This window comes from Microtus oregoni, unplaced genomic scaffold (genome assembly GCF_018167655.1).
Source record: "Microtus oregoni isolate MIOR12 unplaced genomic scaffold, Mior012 000007F_ref0000211, whole genome shotgun sequence".
NCBI classification, from domain to species: Eukaryota; Metazoa; Chordata; class Mammalia; order Rodentia; family Cricetidae; genus Microtus; species Microtus oregoni.
The window spans coordinates 25,911,526-25,936,504 of NW_024543066.1; the positions used below are offsets into that span (position 1 = coordinate 25,911,526).

Sequence of the window (24,979 nt, forward strand, 5' to 3'; positions counted from 1 at the left end):
CAGGTAGTCTGTCAGCATAGGTGTGTTCTCTGTGAGAAAGCACCAGGTAGGATTCTACTCTGATCTTTACTGAGAGAAAGAACAGTGTTTCTGGACACTGAAGACGGTGCACAGCTAGCCTAAGCATCTCTAATATCACACCAAAATTAATAGCTCATTGGTAGCATCGGCATCTGCCCCAGTGACTTAATATACCATGATTAGACCTGTCTGTGTCTTCAAAAGCGTTATTTCACTTCTAACCTCTGGTAGATCTGATGAGATTCTAATTCATTCTATGTGAATTTTTGTTCAAATACAATTGTCATTTTTTCTAACTTCCCTCAGTTATAGTGATGGCTCTGCAAGTTGTGAATGTGTTTCATGAGAAGATATTTAACAAAAAAAGAAGCTTTCAAATATTTAATGTTGGGATAAGAACCCCCAAACTATATATATACATATATATATATATATATATATATATATATATATATATATATATGTATAATGAGACCTTAGAACAGCGGTCTCAATCACTGTAAGCCATGTCTTTTCAGGCCAGCTGCAGGAGCAGATCTGATTAACTCCACGCATTTTGTGTGGTCAGAAACTTAATGCTGGAGCCCAGCAGGAGAAGGCCAGTGAAGAAGAAATTGACTCACACTGGGGTTTATAACAAAGGGAACCTTTTTTTTTCTACAAAATTTTATCTGAGAGTTAAGAATTCCTTTTAGATTTTTCACTATCAACTCAGCATGGTGCTATTATTTTGCTATTGAGACACTTAAACTTTTGTTTTTCCTTCCTAGTACAGAGGCATCAATAGTCTGGAAGTTGAGCAGAAAGCAGAGGTCTCTAACTATAGTCCAGTTAGGTACTCCAGAGATTGCCACTAGTGGCTCAGCAGACTCGCCTGAAACTTTGTATGTAATCAAATTCTTTCTAAGAGAAAATTCTGTTTTAAACATGAAAAGTTTTCACATCTTCCACCACCTTTTTGTTCACCCGTGTAGTATGGACTTATTTTGTAAATAATCCATCTCAGGTAGGAGGTGTCATATTCCTGACTTAACTTTGTGTCAGCTTAATTACAAGTTATGTTTTCCGACTTTCCATTAATGTCCAAGTTTTAAACATCAGTATCTGGTATATAGGAGATAATACAGATGAACATATTTTGTCAGTTCTAGAATGCCCTTGTTTAATCTTCCTTCAGTCCTTAAGACATTTGTCAGTGTTTTATGTTAAAACAAAAATGTGCACCCAGCATTAAGCATTAGTATCTTCTAGAGTGGAACTTACTGACCATGATTATTTTATTTTTGGATGAAGCTTTGACTGGTAATTAGCTAGCATAGAGGGTATAATGATTTATATGATTTTAGAGACCAGCACATGCGAGCAATTATTATTGAAGGGTTTCAACTTAATGAGCAACGATTTGCAGACGGCATTTAAGAGGAGGACATTTGTTGGCAGAATGAAATAAATGCTTAGGTGTAGTAATTGGAGCGGCAGGGCTGCGACCCCAGTACCCAGCACCCTGGTTGCCTGGCTTGCTTATGCCTCGAAATAACAACACACAAATTGTATTCATTTAAACACTGCTTGGCCCTTTAGCTCTAGACCTTACTGGCTAATTCTGATATCCCAATCAACCCATCTCTAATAATCTTTGAGTACCGGTCTTACCAGGAAGATTCTAGCCTACGTCCATCCTGGGTTGGAGCTTCATTGCGTGTGTCTGCCCGGGAGTGGGGCATGGCATCTCTCAGAGGCGTCTGCCCTTGAGAGGAGAGCTGTCGAGTCTGAGCTCACTTCCTCTTCCTCCCAGCATTCTGTTCTGTTTACTCCTCCCACCTATGTTTTAACCTATGAGGGCCAAGCAGTTTATTGCTTAACCAATGAAATCAACAGATTGATATATGACACTCCCACATCACTTAGGTTACAGGGTGAGCATAGTAGAACAATTAAAGATACACATGCTTTTTGTGATATACTTTGAATGTATCCATTTATTCTTATTTTACGTGTATGAATGCTTGTGCATGTATGTATAGGCATGACACAGTGCCTTTGGAGACCAGAGGAGAACATCAGATCTACATGGTACAAAAATTACAGAGACTAGTAAACTGTCATGGATTCAAAGAATCAAACCCAGGTCCTCTGTAAGAGCAGTAAGTGCTCTTTACTACTGAACCATCTTTCCAACCCCAAACAATAACCCTTTTTTATTGCATGATGATCTGGTTTGGATCATTATGGTAGATTCCTGAGATTACAAAATCACAGGACATGAGCAGGAAACTCTCTTTCCAAGCTTCATAATACAGCAGAAACAGAGAGACTATAACACAGTGGCTCCTGGACTAGTGACTTTTCTTAGCAAGGTCAGAGGATTCTAGAAGATACCAGATGATCTGGACATAAAGAGGGTTCATGCTGCACAGCATTATCCCCTGAGACAGTAACCCCCATCTTCATAAGATCAACTGTGTTTTTACAAAGATAACCACAGCTGGATATGCTGCGTGCTGACATTTTCTCATAGAAGGAGAGGGAAGAAGGGCTATATTGGAAACTTACCTGAATAGCCATTCATTTCTCTAAGCCAATTGTATGCAATTCTGTTCTAATTGCATGCGGATTTAGGGGTGGTGAACTGGATTCCACAGCCTTAAGATGATTTGGTGAAAGAGATCCCACCTATGGAGCTACAGGGAAGCCACCATCCATGCTGGATAAAGACATTCCAGTGTGGCTGCTCCAGAGTCACCCCTGCTCCTATTAGTAACACCTCACCATGGGCTATAAGCAAGCCCAATATTCTCATGTGTGCCTCAGGAGGAACTTTGGTGGAATAGAACCTTTGGTAGTCCCTGGGACCTTTGAACGAGGTGGTGGAGTAGACACTGCTGGGTTCTCCACAAGAATAAAATTCTAGAGACAGAGGAATGGGAGGAGGGTATTGAAAGACCTGCATTTCATGTTTACACTATACATTTCAATTCTGGATGACAATCACATATCTTTCAAATGGCCAATGAACGTGAAAGTCGTGAAAATGGGAGGCTATCCATCTGTGCATACAGTGTATACATTGATGCTCATATTTATTCATTTTCCTTAATGTTCATTCACTTCCAAGTGAATTCTATGAACAAACAATTCATACCACACTTGCAATAATGTATAACTATTTCCAATTTGAAAGCTGATCAAAATTTGTAAAGATGGGAACACCTCAGTAGAGTTGATGTCATATGAACTGCAATGATGATATTGATGAAATTTTTTTCCTAAGTGTTCACATGTAAATCTATGGCTTAACTTCTGTTGTAAATGATATTTGTGCCCTACAACTGACATTACCTTCTACTTTTATGGAATGGAGTTTACTTTCTGAACCAGTAAATTTAATTCTTCCTCAGCACAGATTTCTTGGGGGTACTTACATATTCTTCATAAGCCTCATGGGCTGGAGGTGGGGGTGCTCTATATCCTGGTATAGCTGCTGTTCCCCTGGAACGAGGTGTAGGGACACCTCTGGCTATTGGGGGCACTGGAAGAGCTCCACGGGTAACAGTGGTCCCCCGAGGGGTAAGAACACCGCGTCCAGGTGGTGGTGGTGGAGGAACAGCACCCCCACGGCCCCTATGAGAAATAAGAGAGAAGTAGATGAAAGAAAAGAAAGACAAGAAATTATGTGTTCAGCTCACTGCATCTATATAAGTCTCTTTCTGATAGATATTATTTAATACATAAAGTGCTTTGAGTCACATTAAAGCATATTTCTTTAAGTATTATGATTTAATGAAAGCCATGAAATATATTTTGATATTTTCAATTATATAATTTTAAAAAGGAGAAAAAAGAAATGGAAAAAGAAAACTGAAATCTTTCTTGACTATATTCCAGACTTTAAAAGAACAAACAGACAATTTTCTGAGATGTATTATGTTGGCTACATGTGAGACTGTGTGTGTGTGTGTGTGTGTGTGTGTGTGTGTGTGTAGACTATCTCCATGTTGGGAGTTGTTGACAATATTCTCCAGTGTGGTCATATTTCAAAAAAAATCAATAAAATGTGACATTCCGGCCAGAGTGATGCCACTGTGCAGTTACAGTATCTTGAATTTTACATCACACTATTATCTCCGGAGATAGTGAAGTCACTGGCAGATTTTCACTAGGTAACCTCAGGGCTGCTGAATTAGTGCTCAGCAATGAGAAGTCTAATGAATGTTTTCTACCACATAAAACAAAAGTGATCTGAACAAAAGCATGAGAGCAAAGGATGCAGCCATTTTTCTGACATTCTGAAACATTTAGAAAGGATGTTCACCTGAAATCTTTAGACAAATACTTGGTCATTTCACTGTCCATTGTCTGAAAGTTGACCTCTAGAATGCACTGTTATCAGTAGGAATGCTAAGCCTTGAGAAAAATGATGATTGTTGGAATGTCAATGATCATAGGATTCAGCTGTGCCATCAATGGAAGCATGGGTTAAACTGCTCTGAACAGCCATCAACTGGCTCTTTCATCCTGGAAGAAAATTGTTGTGGGACAATGGTTTTACACTGTAAAGATTTGTTTCTTGTACTTGTTTAATAAAATGCTGATTGGCTAGTAGCCAGGCAGGAAGTATAGGCAGGACAACCAGGCACGAAGTAGAGAATTCTGGAAAGAGAAAAGATTCAGTCTGCATTCATCATCCAGTCACAGGGGAAACAAGATGTGACTGCCTCACCAGAAAAGGTACCAAGCCATGTGGCTAACGCAGACAAGATTGTGGGCTCATATAAGTTATAAAAGTTAATAAGAAGCCTGAGCTAATAGGCCAATCAGTTTATAATTAATGTAGGCCTCTCTGTGTTTCTTTGGGGCTGATGGCTGCAGGATCGAGCAGGACAGAAACCTCGGTCAACAGAAAATGAGTGTTGGGAGTGAATTCTTGGCTTACCCAGCTTATGAGTAGAGACTATACAAAACAGTAGCCTAGAGCCAAGTCCATAAAGGACCCAAACCCGCAGTGCCAGTTTCAAGTGCAATGGCTGGGTTGACAAGCTAATGTTATTGGATGACATTAGGATACCTGTTAAGTGCCCTCTCCTCCACCGAGCTCCTGAGCTGTCTATATGTGAAATGTGTGAACACATGGTGCCCAGCTCTTAGTGATGTCTTGGGAGGTTCTAGAATCTGTAGGATGGGGACCCCTACTGGAGGAATTAGTTATCTGTGGACACACAAAGAGCAAAGCTCTCCCAGTCACAGGTCCCCATCACAGTGATCCATCTTCCACAGGGCCTTTCCAAATATGATGAACGTATCCCCTTCACACTGTGAATCAAATAACTGTTCTTTCCTCTGTTGAGTTGCTTCCTGTTGAATATTAGCTTATGACAAGACATGTCACTAATATAGCCTCCAAGTGCCTGGTTCCTCAATGGTAACATACTCCTAGGTCTGACAACAAGGGTAATAATTCTCGTTTAGTTTAGCATTTTAATGCTATCAAAATGTACATGTTTTGATAATAAACTACATGTGCTGGCTATGTCAATGAATCATAGTAGGTAAATATTTCAATTACCTAGACCTAAAATAATATATTTCAGATTGAGAGGTACCTAGATTTCTAAATCTATATAATATTTCTGCTTTAAAATTATTTCATGCTCATATTGGTTCCGATTTTTTCATTACATTTCTTCTTCAACTAACTCTTAGACCCAATCTTAGCAAAACTTCTTCCAGTGTGTCTCATTCCCTCTTATATGTCTTGTCATTTCCTGGCAGTATTAACACCATGGCTTTCTCCCGTTCAACCTAAAACATGCAGCATCTCTTTTAGGATACTGTCCAGGGCTAAATCCCCAGTGCAGTATTCTTTCAGTTTCTGACTTCTTCAAAGAGCATTTTCTGCATTTAATCTTCTCTTCATGTTCATTTCTGAACCAAATGTCATCTCTTTAGTTCTTGTTTTCAGCACTCTGGGAAGACACTTGGCTGAGCCTGCCAAGCCCACAGCCTACCAATTTCCTCTTATAGCTCCCATGACCCTGTGTCTCCTGAGTTATATTTAAAACTTCTCCGAACTATTATCTGGAAAATGTTTCTTTGGACTTTATTCTTTTCTCTATTCTGTCTCTCTGTATTTCAAGTGCTGTTCATTTCTGCCAGCCTCAGGTCACGGGTTTGTCTTCATTGTTTCCCCAGTTGTGATTTAAGTTCTTTCACCACTTCTTAGCCTTGAACACAGCTGATTGCTCAAACTCTTATCATCATGCCAATTTCTGAGATCCTTTCCAAAATACAGATACGGGTCCATCCCTTTATAATCTACCAGTTCTATATGTTACTTCTAGTGTTGGCCCCAAATCATCCAAAAATCTGCCCTTAGTATTAATAGTGCTCCTTTATTTATTTGATTAAGAAATGAATTAAAACTTTGGAATAAAGATTTACCAAAATTTAAGTCCATTCAAATTTTGGCAAATACTCTGAGTCAAAAGAAACATTTCTCCTTTAAGTTTCCATCAAGATCTGGTCCCCTATGTTAGTAATAGAACAAATTCTATTACTATGATGCTTTTAAGATATCATAATAAGATAAGTAATTTATTTTAAGTAGTTAGATTCTCAAGGAATACCGAAGATATGTTGCTTTGTTTGGTGTATGAAATATATAGTTAATATTTACCTGCTAAACTGCTTAATAGTTAAAATAACATTTCTGTACCACAAATATGTGAGGTTTTATTGTTCAGACTCTAGCATTAACCTATTTAAGATGATTTGCAAGGATGCTACTTTGGAATCAAACAAAATCAAGCTAGAAATGCAAGTTTTATAAAAGACATGTCTCATGTAAAATGTTGCATCTTTTATCAGTAAGGATAAGACCTGGAAAATTAGTACAATGTTTACTTTTTAATTTTTGGGATGAAGTATGAACAAAAGCTCTGAAAAGTTTTTGGGTCTTTTTCTTCAGGTAGATTTAATTGTCCCAAAATTTCTACATCGATTTATGTATAAAGCTAACTGCTGAATATTCTATTTTGGAATCCTTAATTTTTTTCTGAAAAATAAGTAAGATTTTAAAATATTAAATGGAAAAATCAGTGGTGTATTGATAATGATTGAAGTGTTTGGGGAAGAAATTGCAGAATAAGTTAGCTTATCTTATACTTTTATCATGACAGATATTCATAGTCTGTCCTTTACAAATATTAGCCAGCTATACAGAAAAGAAAGTGAATGAGTAAATGGCTTATGCAGCTTGTGTGTGAGGATTGTGAGGTGTGTGTGTGTGCGTGTGTGTGTGTGTGTGTGTGTTACAACTTTTAAACAGAAAAAGGTTGATTTTGGCTCCTGGTTTTACTAGTGCTGGGCTATGATTTGGACTCTGCTTTAAGATAGCTGATAAGAGGCCAGGCAGAGTGTAGGGCACCAGAATAGAAATGGGCAGCAAGGTGGGAAAAGCTGTTGAACTTGTGGGGAAGTAAGAAAAAGAAAACCAAAGACAGTAACAGCTACAGCATCACTGGAAGGCATTTGATACTATGACCCCAGACTTCCCACTTTGCCTTTCTTTTCAATGTTTGTTTTCTGCCTCTGAAATAGATGTTCAGGAATGTTATTCTGAGTTCACTGCTGTTTGGTCTCTGATTTGAATATTAGAGTATGCATGCATCTTTGCCTTTTGGCAAATTAATGTATTCTATTTAGAGCTTTCAAAATTAATTCAGAATCCTACAAAACAAAAAATTATCATCAAGGATTTTGCAAAGCCACATATATGCATGAACTTTATAGAGCTATGCTGTTAGTGATGCCACAGTGAGCTTTTCTTCTTACATGATGAAGATATATTCAATTCATTTATATGTCAACTGACAATATTATATCCCTTCAAGAACCATATATGGCATGGACAAAATGTGCAGCTTTCTATCATTTCTGGTTTTAAAAAAGCAAAGGACTATGTAACCTCTGTGACCTAATCCTGGGGACAGAAGAGGGAAGTAGAGAATCTCGGGTTCCCACCTTAGTTTCTAACAATAGTTGTTAAGTGTTCAAATTCATGAATTCTGCAGTCAGAATGTATCTATTATTTTAGGTAACATTTTAACATTCTCCCTTACATTTGTTGTTTTGTTTCTGAAACTAGCTCCATGGCTGGCCTCGAAATCACCATGGAGATCAGGCTGGTATTGAAATCACAGAGATCCCTTTTCTCAGTCTCTTGAGGTCTGAGATTAAAGATGTGGGCTACCACACTTGGCCCACCCAACTTTTGTTCCAAAGTTTATAAAAAGTACTTATCTCAAGTTCAAAAAATGTGATGAATTAATGTGTGCCATTTCTTGTATGCTATTTAACCATCCATTCTTACTGTTTTGTTATGATGTGAGTATTGATGAGGCTGTTGTGTTTTGTACTATTTAAGCATCTAGACTTACTGTCATATTATTATGTGAGTGTTAATGAATTGTTTAGTTCTCTTTGGAATTTTGACATAGAGCAGACGCCTAAAGTCTTCATTTTTGTTAATCCACTAAGAGTGAGAACTCATGTACCTTGAAGGAGCTATGGGAGTAATTCTGATTCCTCTGCCTCTAAGACCTCGGCCACGGCCAGACTCTTCTGAGCCATTTAAGTAAGACAATTCCCGGAGCTGTTCTTGGCGAATTTCATCATTGTAATCCTAGAAGGAAAACAAAATAAACATGATGAATTACTATAAGACATTGGCTTCTTAGCCCTGAAACACACAGTCCAAACAATAAGAAAAAGGCTCAGGATTCAATCCAGAGACAGAATATTCATCTAGCATGTGAGGGACCCCAAGTTTTGTCACCAGTGTTTCAAAACTGAAGAATATAAATCAAGACCAGAATGTTGTGGGGCCAGAGCAGAGACTACCTGCATGCCTTGCCTCAAAGTGCTTGTCCTGGTACCTCAAGAGCTGAGGTAGAAAGGATGCTCCCAGGAGTTCAAGGACTATATGAGAACATCCTGATTTCTAGGTCAATCTAGGCTAATGTGTTACAAAAGAAACAAAACAACTGTGTCTGTTTCCTGATTCTTATGTACAAAACCCCGGAAATGATGCTAAAGAAGGCACTAATCTCTTCAAGCCTTTTATTGTGTAGTGAAAATGAAGATGATTCCTTCATCAAGAAATTACTCTTCATGACACTGGATTCAATTCTCTTTACTATTATTTTACAGTTTATCTGAAGAGGGAAAGTAGCAGCAGGTAGTACACTGGAAGTTACCTTAGCTAGAACTGTCAACATCAATATTATGGAAAATAGACTGCACTTGGGTGAATATATGTAGGGAGTATGAGTGCATGCTATTCAAACAGTTCCTGAGTTACAGTTCAAAAGGGGACAGTCCTAAGACCTAGAGCAGGTGAGATTGTCTTAAATTCATTAAAATGATGTCCAGCACTAGGCTTTGTTTCAGACACAGAAATTCTGGAATCCCACCAAATAACCTGGCCTGCAACATTTTCAAGCCAAGGAACTTCCTTATGCGTCTTATCCTCATTAAGTGTAAATCAAATGTTACAGTCACAACCAGAGGCTTGGGTGAAACTTCTGCTATTATTCTTCAGCTAGTCATTTACAAAGAACGAAAAAGTAGGTTGGAGTCATTATAGATGGATTTAACCTTTAATAAAAAGTGCTAGTTTTAATTATTTCCTCATCATATCATGTGTATATATATATATATATATATATATATATATATACACACATATAGAGACATAGAAACACTTAGACAAAGAAACAGACACAGATACAGACACACACACATACACACACCTTTGTGGAACAATATAAAACAGAGCAGTTGGTTATTTGTGCCAAATTGCCAATATGATCTTTTTCTCCTGGATCCATGCTCTGAAAGTTCTAATAAGTTTCACCTGGCATTGGCTGTGTGGAACTTTTGTGCTAAGTACAAAACATAGCTAAAGTGACAGGAAAGTGCTTGCTTACTGGAACTTGAGTGTTTTGGCATTGGGAAAACTTATACCACAAGGTATGGAAATCTAATTCAGTTTTTGGAAGGCAGAACATGTGGGGAGATTCCAGTCACTCTGCCCTTTCTGCCATCCTTTCTGAGATGCCGGATAGCCATTCTATTCTCCTGGTCAGGCAGATAGAGACCTGAAACATTGCCTGCAAATCTCAGAAATCTATTGTTCCCAGGATAAAAGATAATTAACTGGGATCCAAAGCCATTAAAAATCTTGTGTTGATTTGATCTAAGGATTCCAGGAGCAGCAATGGTTTGTCAGCATAGGATGTGAGAGCTGAGCTTCAGAGGCAAGCTGAAACAGCCATTCTCCACACATCTGGATGACAGTTGGAACTACATGCTATCATTTATTTCTTGTGTCGGGTGCCATCTCAGATGGAATTCAGTACACCTGAATAAAATATCCAGGCATCAAATAGTTTGAAACATTTACTGAATCTCTGTTTAATGTGTGAGCTCACTAATTCAGTGCCACGGCTGTTTTGCTGCTCCGGAAAATTCTATTTACTAGAAAAGATTATCAATCTTGGTTAGATGAATATTTTAACACAAAGAATAATTCTTAATGTAAGCAAAGGCACTATTGACAATATACAAGCGGATTCCTTATGGACTTAGTGGGAAATGTTCCCTTTAAGAGATTAATCACTTTCCAGGTTTATGGTGACCAAGAGAATGGAGACATGTAATTACAAGTGTAACTGACCGTGAGCTGCAGTTGCTGCCTTCTGAAATACTACATCCTCGAGGCCATGTTGCTAAGAGTTTCTCGCAGCTCATGATGCTAAATTAAGTCTATTCCAAGGAGACACTGGATTCCTGTATTTTGAGGACTCCTTTTCGGTATTGCTGAACTTATATTTTTACTTCAGCACATCAAAGAAGTCCAGAAACTCACATTTCTCTTTCCTTGGTTTCAGATATTGTCTGGGAGAGTCCTCCTTCTTTCCCAGAACTATTTCGACATTGTCACAGAGCACTTTCTCTAATAAAATACCTCCATGTTTAATCCACTTTATCATTCGCTTCTTCGAGGACTCAAGTGGAAATATAGAATTCTGACAAAATCGAGTTCCTAAAATCACAGAGCTGAGAGCTTGGGCAACCTCAATTGTATTAGTGCTGATGGAAGGTGTTCCATTCATACTCTGTACTATGGCTGAGTCAGTGTGACTGACATTTTCCTACTTTAAAATGGCTATAGAAGGCTGAATATTAGACTCACTACCAATAACTGGAAAATGCAATACTTTGAATTTAAAGCAAAAATACAACTTGCTTAATGCACCAGTTAATGGGAAACTAGCAAAGACTCGTAGAGGTAGGCAAGCATTAGAACTATTTTGAGACAGAGAATAGAACAATTTCATTAGTACAGAGAATTATGGTGGCACTGAATACGTTGCTTTTTTGCATGAATGTGATGAGATATGAGGAAAAGAAATAGACATCTAAAAGCTTAAGGGTGTCTTGGTAGAAAGTAACACACTTCTTTCTTTCTATCATTTCTAAACTGTTTTGCCTTTTTTAAATACCAAAATTGGTTTTGGAAATATATTACTTGAAATAATCTCATTTATACTCACAATACTTTGCATATGTTCCCTCCCCTGAATGAGATAAATTTACTCTATGAAACAGTTTCCATGTAATGTATGATTGTTCCCTTTTGCCTCTCAGTTAAGGCCCTCCCATTGTGCTGGCATATGGTGTAAACAGTACGCACACTAAATAGCTGGGAGCAGGAGGATGTTTGGCTGTTCCTAGAAAGGAATTATGTGCACATTCCACATATTAAATGTATATGCATAATTTCCAGTTACATACAATCTTGTCCATCTGCTGTGGTGGCATTTTGCCAAAATACAAATTGGGAAGATTATTTAACTTACATTTAGATGGCAGGTAATGGCAGGTGTTAATAGATAACCTGGGGGTTCAGTCAGGGACAGTTTTTTCTGCCAAATCCTCTCCATTAAGACTCAGCAGGCCCTGGTGCCACTCATGTATAACTGTGGCCATGGGCAGATGAGATGCCTCAGTGGATAAAGGCATTTGCTGCCAAGCCTGACAACCTTAGCAATACTGGAGATCTACATGGTGATAGGAGAGGACTGACACCTGCAAGCTGTCCTCTCCCTCCCCACGATTGTCATGGTACCAGCCCATTGCATATGTATTACACACACACAGACACACACACACACTAATTAATAAGTACAAGAATGTAAGCAATATGTAAACAAAAAATGACACGTATAGTTTAATCCTTCCGGGTTATAACAAAGAGAACGGAAGAAATATCAAGCTCTACAAACCACAGTAATAAGCAAGAAAGTGAAATTGCATGTGGTGGCACATGCCTGAAATTCTAGTACCTTCGAAGCAAAGAAAGAGGGTTATGAGTTAAAGGCCATCCTGTGTTAAAAGAGTAAAAACTAAATAAAAGGAAAATGTGGGCTTTGAGCCAATATCATAGTTATAACTGAGCTGAAATGGATAGAAAACTTTAAAAATACTAGCAGAGATTATTTAATAAGACAAATATTAGGTAGCTTCACTGAGTCAGCACAGAATGAGCTTTCGTCAGCTCACACTAGAAACCAGAAAACTATTATCAAACTATAGTCAATGAAAGGTAAATTAAGATTTATTAAGAATCTGCTGAATGATGATTCTGTATTAAGTTCATTTAAAACATTTATAATAGTATTCATCAAAGAAAACAATACCAGAAATTCAAGATGGCTTGGACTCTGAGCCTTGAATTGCTATTGATGTCAACTTCTGATTTCAAATATATTTTACTGTTATCAAAAATTATTATAAACTATTCAAAAATCATGAACACTTGTGATGATAACTAAACAGATTGAATGCATGTATTATATGATTATTAGAATGGCTTATTTTCTTTTTCTTGTTTTCTTTATAAAACATTGGCTACTGACATATGAGGTCTTCCTATAAAGATCTGTGAATTGAACAACAAAGAACTCAAATATTTTTGTAAGATTTTTAATTTAATGGAAGTCTCACAAATCAGCTATCACTTCAAGACAGATGAAGGATGCTAAAAAAATATTCATATAACTGCAGATGTCAGATTTGAGCTGCTACAAACACCAAGTTCTGTTTATCAAAATAAAGTCAAAATCAATATAAGCTTGCTCATTAAATGTTCTTAGCAAATTCATACAAAATTCCAGTATGAAGGAGAGGAAGCAGACACACAATGCCACCAATAGCCAAGGAGCTATTGGCATTGGATTGTTGCAGGACGAGAGAGATAGGTCAGTTTTCTTTAGTGGAATGACATGATATATTGCCCACATTTTAAGGCAGGTCCCATCCACAGGTGTAGTTGGTCAACACAAACAAGATTATTATTTTTTTTAAGGAAAAGGGAGGTAAGAGACAGGGGATTGGGAGAGAATCTCATTAAAGGGGGTGGATATAATAAAACATATGAAATTCTTAAAGAATAAATGAGAATATTATTTATTTTTTTCTTGGCAAGTTGTCAAGCACATGATATGGGCACCATATTGAGTTTTAAATAAAAATAGGTTTTAATTAATCCTTTATCATATTTAAGTCAACTTTTACTTATAAGGAAAACACTTTTGAAACACTTTTTATAATAACAATCCAATGGCCTCCAAATCTTCTTAAGTGAAAAATCACAGTGGAAAGCATAGTTTGAAAAAAATGTGTAAAAATTCTACTTATAAACAGGGTTGATGTGGGTGACTGCTATCAACAACCCTACAGTTTCCAGCCTTTTTGAAGACAAGGGAAATTCTAAAGTATTTTTTCCTTAAATTTTGATGTTTTGTAGCTTATAATTCAGTTTCAAAATTTATAGATATTATAAGATGTTATTGGTTAACCAAATCAATCTTACTGAATTTGAAACCTACTCCACAGTTGGAATTTTTCTTCTGATATATTAAACATGGTAAAAAAAATTACTATGGCTGGGAGGTAATAGGCCCTGGTTATGTGGTGGGGATATACAATTATTGTTTTGCTTAATGGCCACAGTGGTAAACTTTCTAAATATTAGGTTTATACTCATGCATCTTTGGGCCTCTCGGCTTTGGTCAGAGAAGATTCTTTTTTCAGTAGGCAACAGCTAATGCAGAGACTTCTAATTAGTCAATGTGCTGAAAGTAAGTGACTGAGTGGTAAGAAGTCTCCTCAGCTGCATGTCTCAGGGAACATCCTAGAAGAGGTGGGAAGAAGGAATGTAAGAGCCACAGTACATGGAGAAATATGATGTGCCAGTCTGCATCCATCTTAGATTTAAAAGACATCTTATTGTAAAGACAAAGTAGACTCATTCCTGAGTATAATTAAATCTGTTTCTCAAGAACTAAACTCTGCCCCACTTGTAACCTTAACAGCCTGTTCTAGGAAATAGCAACCATGTCTTTGTTTCGAAAAGTTGTTTATAACAATTTTGCTACCCTACCTTGGTTTCAAAAGGTTGTTATTACTACGTTGCTATGACTACATTGTTATGACCACATTGCGGTCATGTCTTTGTGTCAGGAGCTTGATATGACAAGCTTAAGTTTATGCTCTGCTCCTGTAACCCTGCGCATTTTGCCCTCCAAACTCCCCATTTGGAAACCCCTACCTCTGAACTAATAAAGCCTTGTCTTCCTTATGTTCAATGCTCAGGGGGAGGTAACCGTTAAACACAAATACAAAAGCTTGCTTAAATGAATTGCTTGCTTTAATTAATTTGGCCAGGATAATTTGGGTAAGTAGTCTTTCTCTTCCCATCTTTGGGATTAACAAGTACTGTGAAAAACTATCGTATCCACATGGCACAGGCAATAGCTACTGTGAATGAATTTATTTTAGCTTTGGATACCAAAAAAGGCTTTTGCAAGACGTAGACACTCAAAATGTCGATGTGAAAGGGGACTAGCTCATGAGATCCAACCTGTAGCTAAGGAGCTATGCAGATGATGGCCACCTGAGGAGGAAGGATAATTTTCTTTGGAACAGAGGTCATTCGTAGTTTGCCCACATTCCACTAGATGACCCCACTACCATGCATAAATGGGCAACACTAGTTAGTCTCAGTGGGATAGTATATAAATATATACAAGGTCTATGTATCCCAGACTGGCTACAAATACACTATCTAGCCAAGGAAGAAAGAGAATTTTTGATCTTTTCTCTATGTCTCTAGCGTTGATCTTAAGGGTGTGTCACATACATGGCTTATGATATGCTGGGGAATCTATGCATGCTACATAAGTACTTTATCCACTCACTTAGATACTACCCCTTATTTATTAAAAATTATTGATACTTTTATAGTTGAAGTTAGGTCTCTGGAGACAGAGAACTAGCTATCACAAATTACTCATTATTTCTCTAAATTTTTTGTAAAGTACCTGGTTTTAGAAATCTAGCAAACTTTCAATATATTTCAATATATTTTATCCCTATTTAGAGTATGGATATAATATCTTTATTCATAAATTAGCATTAGATGAATTATCAAGTTCTGTCTAAACACAACAAAAGAGTTTACATGTATAATAATTATTAATGCAAATAATGATTTGGTTATTACAAGCAGTTTGAAAGTTAATGTAGGCTAAAGGACAGAACCTATCATGACTACAAAAGAATGAGAAGAAAAGACACATACATGGCAAATCATAAAAGCATATCTGATAGAAGACTGTTTTGTTCAAGATACAAAGAATGCTTAAAAACCAGTGAGACCAAAACAAGCAGTTAGGACGTGTGAAGAAGGCTGGACATGGCGTTTCAGCAAAGAAGACATACAAGTGGGAAATAAGCCTCTAATAAGATGCTTGACAATATATACTGCCAGGCAGCTGCAAATTGAAGCAATACTGTACCAGTACATTCCTATTAAAATTTGGAAAAATCCAAAAGTCTTAGAATACCACGCCATGGAACACCAGAAAATGTTGGTTCCTGGTGGAGATGATTTAAAACAACAACTTCGCATTATGATTTCATGTTTGCTACAGAACTGAACTTATTCTACCCTTAGAGTAGAGAAAGTATACCTTTTTTTTTTTAATCCTCCGAAGTGAGACAAAAACTATGGTCACACATTAACCAGCAAAAGGATGTTTGAAAGCACCTTTATTCATGAGCACTAGAACATTTTAAGAACTAAGATTTCATCTAGGGTGAATGGGAAGACTGGTATATGTGGAAAATGGAATGTTCACAGTAATATAAAATTGAGTGACCAAGCCACAGCAAGATGTGATGGAGCATTTATTGTATGTCACTATGTAGAAATCAGAGAGAAACAGTTACTTTTGTGTTCCTACATGCATAATCCTGGTGCTAGCTGAATACTTCTCAGCTAATTATCATGATGGGAGCTCAGTCCAGTGCTTCAGTGTGGGTCTCTGTCTCTATCTCCATCCATCACCAGATGAAGGCTTTATGGTGATATGCAAGATATTCGTCAGTATTGCTATAGGATAGGGTCATTTCAGGTTCCCTATCCTCAGCTGCCCAAGGAACTAACTGGGGACATCGCCTTGGGCTCCTGGGAGCCACTCTAGGTTCACATCTCTTGCCAACCCTAAGGTGGCTCCCTTAACTAAGAATTGTGCTTCCCTGCTCTCCTATCCAACCTTCCTTTATCCCAATCATCCTGTTTCCCTAAGTTCCCCCCATCCTCCCCTTCTCACTTTTCTCTCCCCATCTCCCCTAACCCCCATCCCACCCCACCCTCAAGATCCCAATTTTCTCCCCGGCAATTTTGTCTACTTTCCATAGCCAAGAGGATAACTATATGTTTTTCCAATGAGGAGTGGAAGGAGGGAGACGATGAGCAAGGAAGTCAGGACCACGAGGGGTGCACCCACCCACTGAGACAGAAGGGCTGATCTATGGGGAGCTCACCAAGGCCAGCTGGACTATGACTGAAAAGGCATGGGATAAAACCGGACTCTCTGAACAAGGCGAGCAATGAGGGCTGATGAGAAGCCAAGGACAATGGCACGGGGTTTTGATCCTACTTCATGTTCTGGCTTTGTGGGAGCCTAGCCAGTTTGGATGCTCACCTTCCTAGACATGGATGGAGGGGGGAGGACCTTGGACTTTCCACAGGGCAGGGAACCCTGATAGCTCTTCAGACTGGAGAGGGAGGGGGAGAGGAGTAGGGGGAGGGGAAGAAGGGTGGGAGGAGGGGGAGGGAAATGGGAGGCTGGGAGGAGGCTGAAACTTTTCTTTTCCTTTTCTCAATTAAAAACAAATTATCATGATGGGACACTAATAAAGCCTCCTTCACAGGATCTCATTTCCAAGCAGTCCAATGTACACCATGATCTAATCCAAATACATCTTTACAATTTTAACTTGATGAAGGATATAACGGATTGATACCCACATTTATGGCATCAGGGGTTAAATGAGGAATGCAAGTCACAAGCAGGTAAAAGTATTTAAATGCCTTACATTTCCCATCAATATTCAGTTATCCATTTTTCACTTTATTCTTGTTTCAATATCCTGGCATCTTCCTCTTCATCTAGGAAGCACACCTTTGGGTACATCATCACTTACAATTAGAAAGAAAGGACATGAAGACTGCAGGCAATGACCAAGATAGTAGAAATGTTGAATGCACAGACTGGAGTTAATGAGAAATGAACGGACAATATGTTGCCAAAATCAAAAGACACTGTAAGGAGTCAGAAAAGGTCTAGCAGGAGAAACAAAAATGTGAGTAAGGGTATGATAGAAATGGACTTGAGTCGCTCGCATTACAGCAGAATGAGCAATGAAGGATGGTTTAGTAATTTGCGGGCAGGTGGGAAATTGACTGTGCAGAGCCAGAGGAGACCTGAGCTCACAGTGTTATTAGATAAAACTGTGTTGTCAGAAACATTCCAGGAAGCCCGCTGGCTCATAAAAAAAAGTTCTTTTCTTCAACTTGAATGGACTGGATAACTTTATTTTAATGCAAAGAATCAGCGAGGAGTGATCTACAACAAGGAAGCTAGAAAAACAACAACAAACTCCCAGTGAGTTGAAACTTTTCCAGAACAGACACCAGTGTTGGCGTTAGCTGTAAGGCAACTAAAACAGCAGTTATAAACTGTATTTCATATAATGAAACCGCCAACTTACTAGATATGAAAGAGAATGCTCAAATTGAAATTCTACAATTAAAAAATACACAAAATGAAACTGCAGAAGAATAGATATCCCGGATAAAAGGTAGTAATATCAAGGCCATAGAAACAGAAATTATTTAAAATGAACACCAAAGATAATAAATAAACTAACTAAATAAACAACATGAATTCTAATATTGAAATATAAGAAATTATGTCATTTTTTCTACACATTAAAATATCACAAAGAAAGATTATGAACAAATTTTTGCTAAATTAAAAATTTAGATGAAATGTCTGAACTACTAATAAAACAAAACTAATAAAATCACTGAAGAATATCTTAAGAATAGATTATTAAAATAATTCATGCCCAGAAATATGTCATACTTATTATATTATTCAAAAAACTTTCCAACAAGCTAAAAATATAACTTTACTTGTCTTAATTAGTGAAGTTACAAAGAAATATTGTATACTCCCAGAAAATAGCAAAAGATGAAGAAGTTTTTGAATTAGTTGCAAGCAGAAATGAGCTTTTCCCCCAGGAATGTAGAGTTGTATAACTTTTTAATAAATAGCAATTTATAATGCAATAAATTAAAATAAACAATCTCATAAAGGGAAAAATAAAAGCATCTGACAAAAAATCAACATCCATGAAAGGAAGAAAAAAGTCATAGAAAAATAAGTACAGAGAAATATTGTTTAACATATAAAAGGCTACAGAGGAAAATCTCAAGAACCAGGTGAACAGGTCACCTGTGTCCTCCCACCATGAGCAGAGCAGGCCAGTGTGCTGCAGGCTCCTCAGTTGTAGACTGCCTAGAAGCCCTGGGTCACAGAACATGACAAGGAGGAGGACATGGAGATAAACCAGAACAAGAAAAATGGCATTGCTTTGTATATAACAATCCCCTTTTCTTTACTTGAACTAGCCTGTTCTCCTAGCTCCATGTCGATAACTGTGTAGAAGAGTCAGAAATGAATGGGATGAACCAAAGGCATTAGAGAGGCTAGGGTTAAAACGGTTAACAGTTACAAGTAGGCCTGGTGGTTTATGCCTTTAATCTCATCCCTCAGAAGATGGAGATCGCTTGGACGGGAATTCAAGTCAGCTGGGCTACATAGAGAGGCTTCATCTTACAAAGCAAACAAAACAAAACAAACCTTTGAAAGTCTTTATGTTATCCCATGTAACTAACTATCTTTAATGGGGGTTAAAATAATTTGATATCTCAAAAAGTTTAGTCGCTAAATTGTGAAAATTGCTAGAGTGATCACTAAAAATGCCAAAGGAAGTAGCTGAGAGGACTCACTGTTTGACAGGTATGCATTAGTTAAATAGTAAATACCATTTTAGAGTACATGTCTCATACAGTTTCTCACACAGGTTACCCAGGAACGTGTCCAATGACAGCTATCTAACTGAAGATGTAGAATTCACCATAAACTGTGCAGTCCCACATATATGCCTCTCTTTGTCAACATAGAAATTTAACTTTGCCAGGTTTTTCTTTTGGTTTTTGAAACTTTATTTATTAATGAACAAAAATTTGGTAAATGATGTTATAATGTGTATTAAACTAAAAGATATTAAAAGTTCAAGTTGACAAAGGTTGTGTCATCGTCATCAATGACTAGAAAACAGGCTAGGAAAATTACATTGAAGTAAAATTAACACAGAATCCAAGAATTCTCTCAGACATATTATGGAAAAAAGAAAACGTTGTGGATTAATGGTGAGGAAACACAGATGCAAAGGAGGCTGAGGGAATCATAGAGCATTAAATGACTCTTGGCTTCTTGAGGGAAATTGAAGAGAGGTCTTGAAGTTCATCATTGCCACACACTGCCCTATAACAATAGCCCTTTCTTTGAGACAGACCTGTTTTCTATTTGTTCGTTCCTTTCATTCTCTCTCTCCCTCTCTCTCTCTCTTCCCATTGGTATAATTAAGAAACAACAGGTAGGCAGTGGTGGTGCACGCCTTTAATCCCAGCACTTGGGAGGCAGAGGCAGGCAGATTTCTTTGAATTTGAGGCCAGCCTGGTCTACAAGACCTAGTTCCAGGACAGGCTCCAAAGCCAACATGTTCTATTACATAATTTAAACAAGCAACCTACCTTGAGGATACTCCCACAGTGGTATCTATAGATTTCTTCTTGTTGCCCCATTTTTAGTTTGTCATCTCAGTGACATCCTATATATTCCTCCAGAGGGTTAAAAGAATTCTTCCATCTAGTCTTATGATTATTTTTCAACTCAATTGCTTAGATTTTACCATGTGTCCCCATCTTTGTCAATGCTTAGTATTTTGCATTCCATTATGTAATTTTCTTTGGGTTGAAATATAGTAGTCATAGTTTTCTTCAGTGATGTTCTGCAGTTGGTTAACTTCCTATTTGTAGGTACAAAATATCATTATTTATACCTAAATTTAATTTTATGTTGAATTGAAAGTTGACTTTCATTTCTGTTGGTTCTGGAGAAGGCAATCTCTCTCTACATTTTCTATCTGGTGACACTTCTGTAAGTCCAGTGACTTTTTTCTCCCAACCCTTAAGAATGTTCTTTTTCTTTCATGGCCCACACTATAACAAACTTAACTAATTCTTAATTTTGAACACTATTAATGAGATGAATTTTAACATCATAAGCTGCCTCATTTTCTTGATTCAACTTTGAACTTCTGACAGACACATAGCAAAGTGACTTTTTTTTTTCCAGAATTTTCGTTCATGAGAGAACACACGGCAAGTGCTGCCCTGGGGATTGTAACATTCTCCTCAGCTTTGTTCCTTCAGTATCGCTTACCTATTCTACAGACGTTTCGCTTTAAATTGGATTTTTTGTTTCCTAAATTTAATGTCTGAATCTTTTATAGCATATTTCTTATCTTATTAAACCCATTTCTTCTTTTTATTTACTTGGACTTGGGCAATTTTAAAAATTAATGTTTTAAAGTCTCTTTTAGACTGTAAAAAATCTTCTGCTTCTCCTCTGTAGCCCAGAGTGAGGCATGTTGTCACTGGGTTTCTCTTTGTTATGGATCTTAATATTTCCTGCTGACTTCTCTTTGGCCTGCCATACCTTGAACTTACAACCTTACTTATCAATTGTGATATTTGGGAGTTTCTTCTGTATGTATAGTCTAAAACTTTAAGTCCCGAGCACATTTGTACAATGTGTTGGAAATCACAAATTCTCTTCTTGTTATACACCAGCCAAAAGGACTCTTCCACAGAGACTTCCTTTATTCTGGAGCTAGATTTATAAATAAATTTCTGGTCCAGCAAATCATAAATACAGGAGCACTCTTGCCTTTATTGTGACCTCCAAGGAGAATCAAAATTCTTCCTTCAAAGCTATAGTATCCACATTATTCCCATGGTTTCCTGGCACTGCCAAGTATTGCTGCTGACAGCTCCTGTGCGTGCTGTATTACCACATCACACCTCTGGCACCATCTTCATTCTTCAAAAGCGTTTTTCTACGATGAATACATTTCATGAACACAAAACAAGATCACCTTGTTTGCAAAGCTGCTAGTATTTTTATAAACTTAGAAGCAATGAATTTAGTTTGCAGGTGGAGCATGTGCTTTGTATATGGGAAACGTAAGGTTTGAAGTAAACATGCCCTGATATTGAGTACACTAAAATCCATGCCATGAATTGCCAGGAAGCAGACTATGTAACTTTCTTGTCCCCATCATCTGCACTGTTCATACATTTTTGTTTTGTTGTTTTTGTTTTTCGAGACAGGTGGTGTAGGAGGTCCTTCTGTTTATGTGTTGCTTTCATTGGTTAATAAATAAAGAAACTGCTTTGGGCCTGGTGATAGGGCAGAACTTAGGTAGACAGGGATACAGAACTGAATTCAGGGAGGAAGAAAGCAGAGTCTGAGAGAGAGCCACCATGGAGATGCCAGGTCAGACATGCTAAATGCCATGACCTCGTGGTGAACACAAATTAATAGAGATGGGTTAAATCAAGATGTGAGAGTTAGCCAATAGGAGGCTAGAGCCATTGCCCAGCTTCATTCATACATCTTACAACTTCATCTGCACTTTAATTGAATTCAATGTCATAGTAAACACAAATATAACAGGAGGTCAAGTTTCATTTATTTCAGAATGATTTTTGTTGAAGTATGATTTCTCTTTTCTGGAATAAATTTTAATAAATTTAATTTACGTATATTTTCCTTGATTTTTACTTTAATATTTTTCATAATAACAGCTATATTGCTATTCAAGTATTGCCTCAGATGCAAAAAAATTTAATTGAGATAATCAAGAAGGAATCATAAATATGTGTTAGGATACTCATGACAACTATGTAAAGACATGTGTTATATCATGACCCCTCAGTAGAAAATATTATTCATAAAATAAATTACTGTTTTGAAGAATGTAGAAAATATGAGCAGGATGCCACAGTCTACATAGATAATATATTCACAAATATTTCTTCAAAACTACTTTAGTCATATGTATGCTTATGAAAACAAAAACACAGAGAGAAACAGAGAGACAGGCAGAGGAGAGATGAGAGCACTGTCTCTTCTACACCAATGCATCCTCCTTTATACAGGTATCCAGAAAGACAGTGCAGAGGAACAAGAGTTCATTCAGAGCTCTATTTACAAATTACAGAATCAACGCCATTCATCATGTTTCAGTGACAGTACATTACATGTTTGCCACCTTTGCATCTCTCATTAGGACCTGGGTTCACACTGAAGCCCATTTGATTGATCCTTCTTGTTAGATTTCTCTAGTAATATATTGGGGGATAATAGCAAACATAACAATGAACCATGCCATCTCCACTAACTCTTACCTCTATTCATGTTAAGATTTGCACCCACCCACGGTGACAGTGGAGCTGATCTATTGGGAGCTCACCAAGTCCAGCTGGACTGGGACTGAAAAAGCATGGGATAAAACCGGACTGTCTGAACATGACGGACAATGAAGGCTGATGAGAAGCCAAGGACAATGGCACTAGGTTTTGATCCTACTGCATGAATTGGCTTTGTGGGAGCCTAGCCTGTTTGGATGCTCATCTTCCTGGACCTGGATGGAGGTGGGGGGGGGGGACCTTGGACTTCCCACAGGGCAGGGAATCCGGACTGCTCTTCAGACTCCAGAGGGAGGGGAAATGGAGTGGGAGGAAGGGGAAGAGGAGTGGGGAGAGGAGGAGAAAATCAGGCGAAGGGGGAGAGGAGTAGGAGGAGGGGAAGGGAAATGGGAGGCGGAAATTTTTTCAAAAAAAAAAAAAGATTTAGGATAAAATGATATCCTAAACCTGATTGTTAAAAATAAATATTTTGAAGTTTAAGGCCACCCTGGTTGCTTTGTTGATTGACATAGACCTGTATATAGGACAGTAATCATTCTTTCAAATAGTATAAAAGGTTTTCTTGAATTGAATACTTTCCCCAAACGTTTAGATACTCAGATGGTTTCAATAAATACATCTGAATGAAGCAACCATTTGTAGAAGATCCCTGGAAGCAAATGAAGGCTCATGGGGATGGGGAGGGGTAACAAAACAGCAGGTCTTGCATATGAGTTGTCCAGAACACTCTCTTTTCTCCTTCCAGCCCTCTGTTACTTTCTTTTATTTGGCCAAAGCAAGCCTGCACCAATGCCAACAGCTGGACAGTAAGGGGTTAAAGACTTAGACATAAACCTTTCTGATCTTAGAACACATAAGAAAATGAAGGGAAATGAGAAAATCTCAACAAATATGCAATCTTTTCAAACTAAATGTTTGTTTTTGCTCTAGAATTATATGTTAAGGCAACTTAAAGAATCAGTATGTCAGATTAAATTATTTGGTCATATTTTATCTTATTGAACATCAAATTTGACTTTTATCCTTAATGTGTACATACTGAACAGCTGATACCAGTAATTTTGACATACTATATGGCATGTGCTCCAGTCAGTAAGAGTTGGCAAAGGAAACTCTTAACAGAGAACAAAATCCCTCATGAAAGAGTGCACAATGTAGCAATGTTGTCCAATTTTTTTCTTTTTCTTTTTTTAGGGGGTATGGTTCAAGACACGATTTCTCTGTAGCTTTGGAGCTGGCCCTGGAAATAGCTCTTGTAGACCAGGTTGGCCTCGAACTCACAGAGATCTACCTGCCTCTGTCTCCCAAGTGCTGCGATTATAGGCGTGTGCCACTACCGTCCGGCTTCCAATTTCTTTACTGAAGAACTGCCTTGCATTCTAGGGCACAGGCACTGGGACAAATTTTGATAGAGCTGCGTCCTGCCATAGTTTCCCTCCTCTCAGTGAAGAGCTTCACCAAATACTTGTTCAGATCTGTAGAACGGCTGTAGATTGTTAGTATATATCATTACTGTATAGTACAATTGCTATGGGTATGCTTGGAACATTCTTTTTCTTCTTCTTTTTTTTTTTTGCATTTACACATTAGTAGGATGAGTCACAGCATGCAGAACCTACATTATAGCAATGCTCAGTTCAAACTTTTGAAAACTACCAGTACACTGCAGAAAGGCTGTTACCATTTAGATTTCCAACTAGGATTAAAAAACAAAACATCATCATCGACAAACATGGACTGGAGAGATGCCTCAGTAGTTTAGAGCTTTTCTTGTTCTTGCAGAGAAACTGTTCTGTTCCCAGCACCACTACATATTCTCTCACAACTCCAATTCTGGGGCAGCTGACACCTTCTTCTGACCTCTGTATGCAAATATGTATGGAATGCACACACATGCATCCATCCCAACATTCATACACA

General features: G+C 37.7%; 1 protein-coding gene across 2 annotated transcripts in view; it reads right to left on the minus strand.

Annotated features, from left to right (window-relative positions):
- The window catches only part of Khdrbs2 (KH RNA binding domain containing, signal transduction associated 2), a 393,692-nt gene that overhangs the window by 143,678 nt on the left and 225,035 nt on the right, over positions 1 to 24,979 (minus strand). For both annotated transcript variants that reach the window (XR_005974643.1, XM_041656192.1), the window contains exons 5-6: positions 8,574 to 8,701; positions 3,444 to 3,642 (exon numbers count right to left, since the gene is read on the minus strand). Coding sequence is in view for 1 of the 2 variants with exons in the window: in XM_041656192.1 (XP_041512126.1) it covers positions 3,444 to 3,642; positions 8,574 to 8,701 (327 nt within the window). In the remaining variant the exon portion in view is untranslated. The remainder of the gene's footprint in view (positions 1 to 3,443; positions 3,643 to 8,573; positions 8,702 to 24,979) is intronic.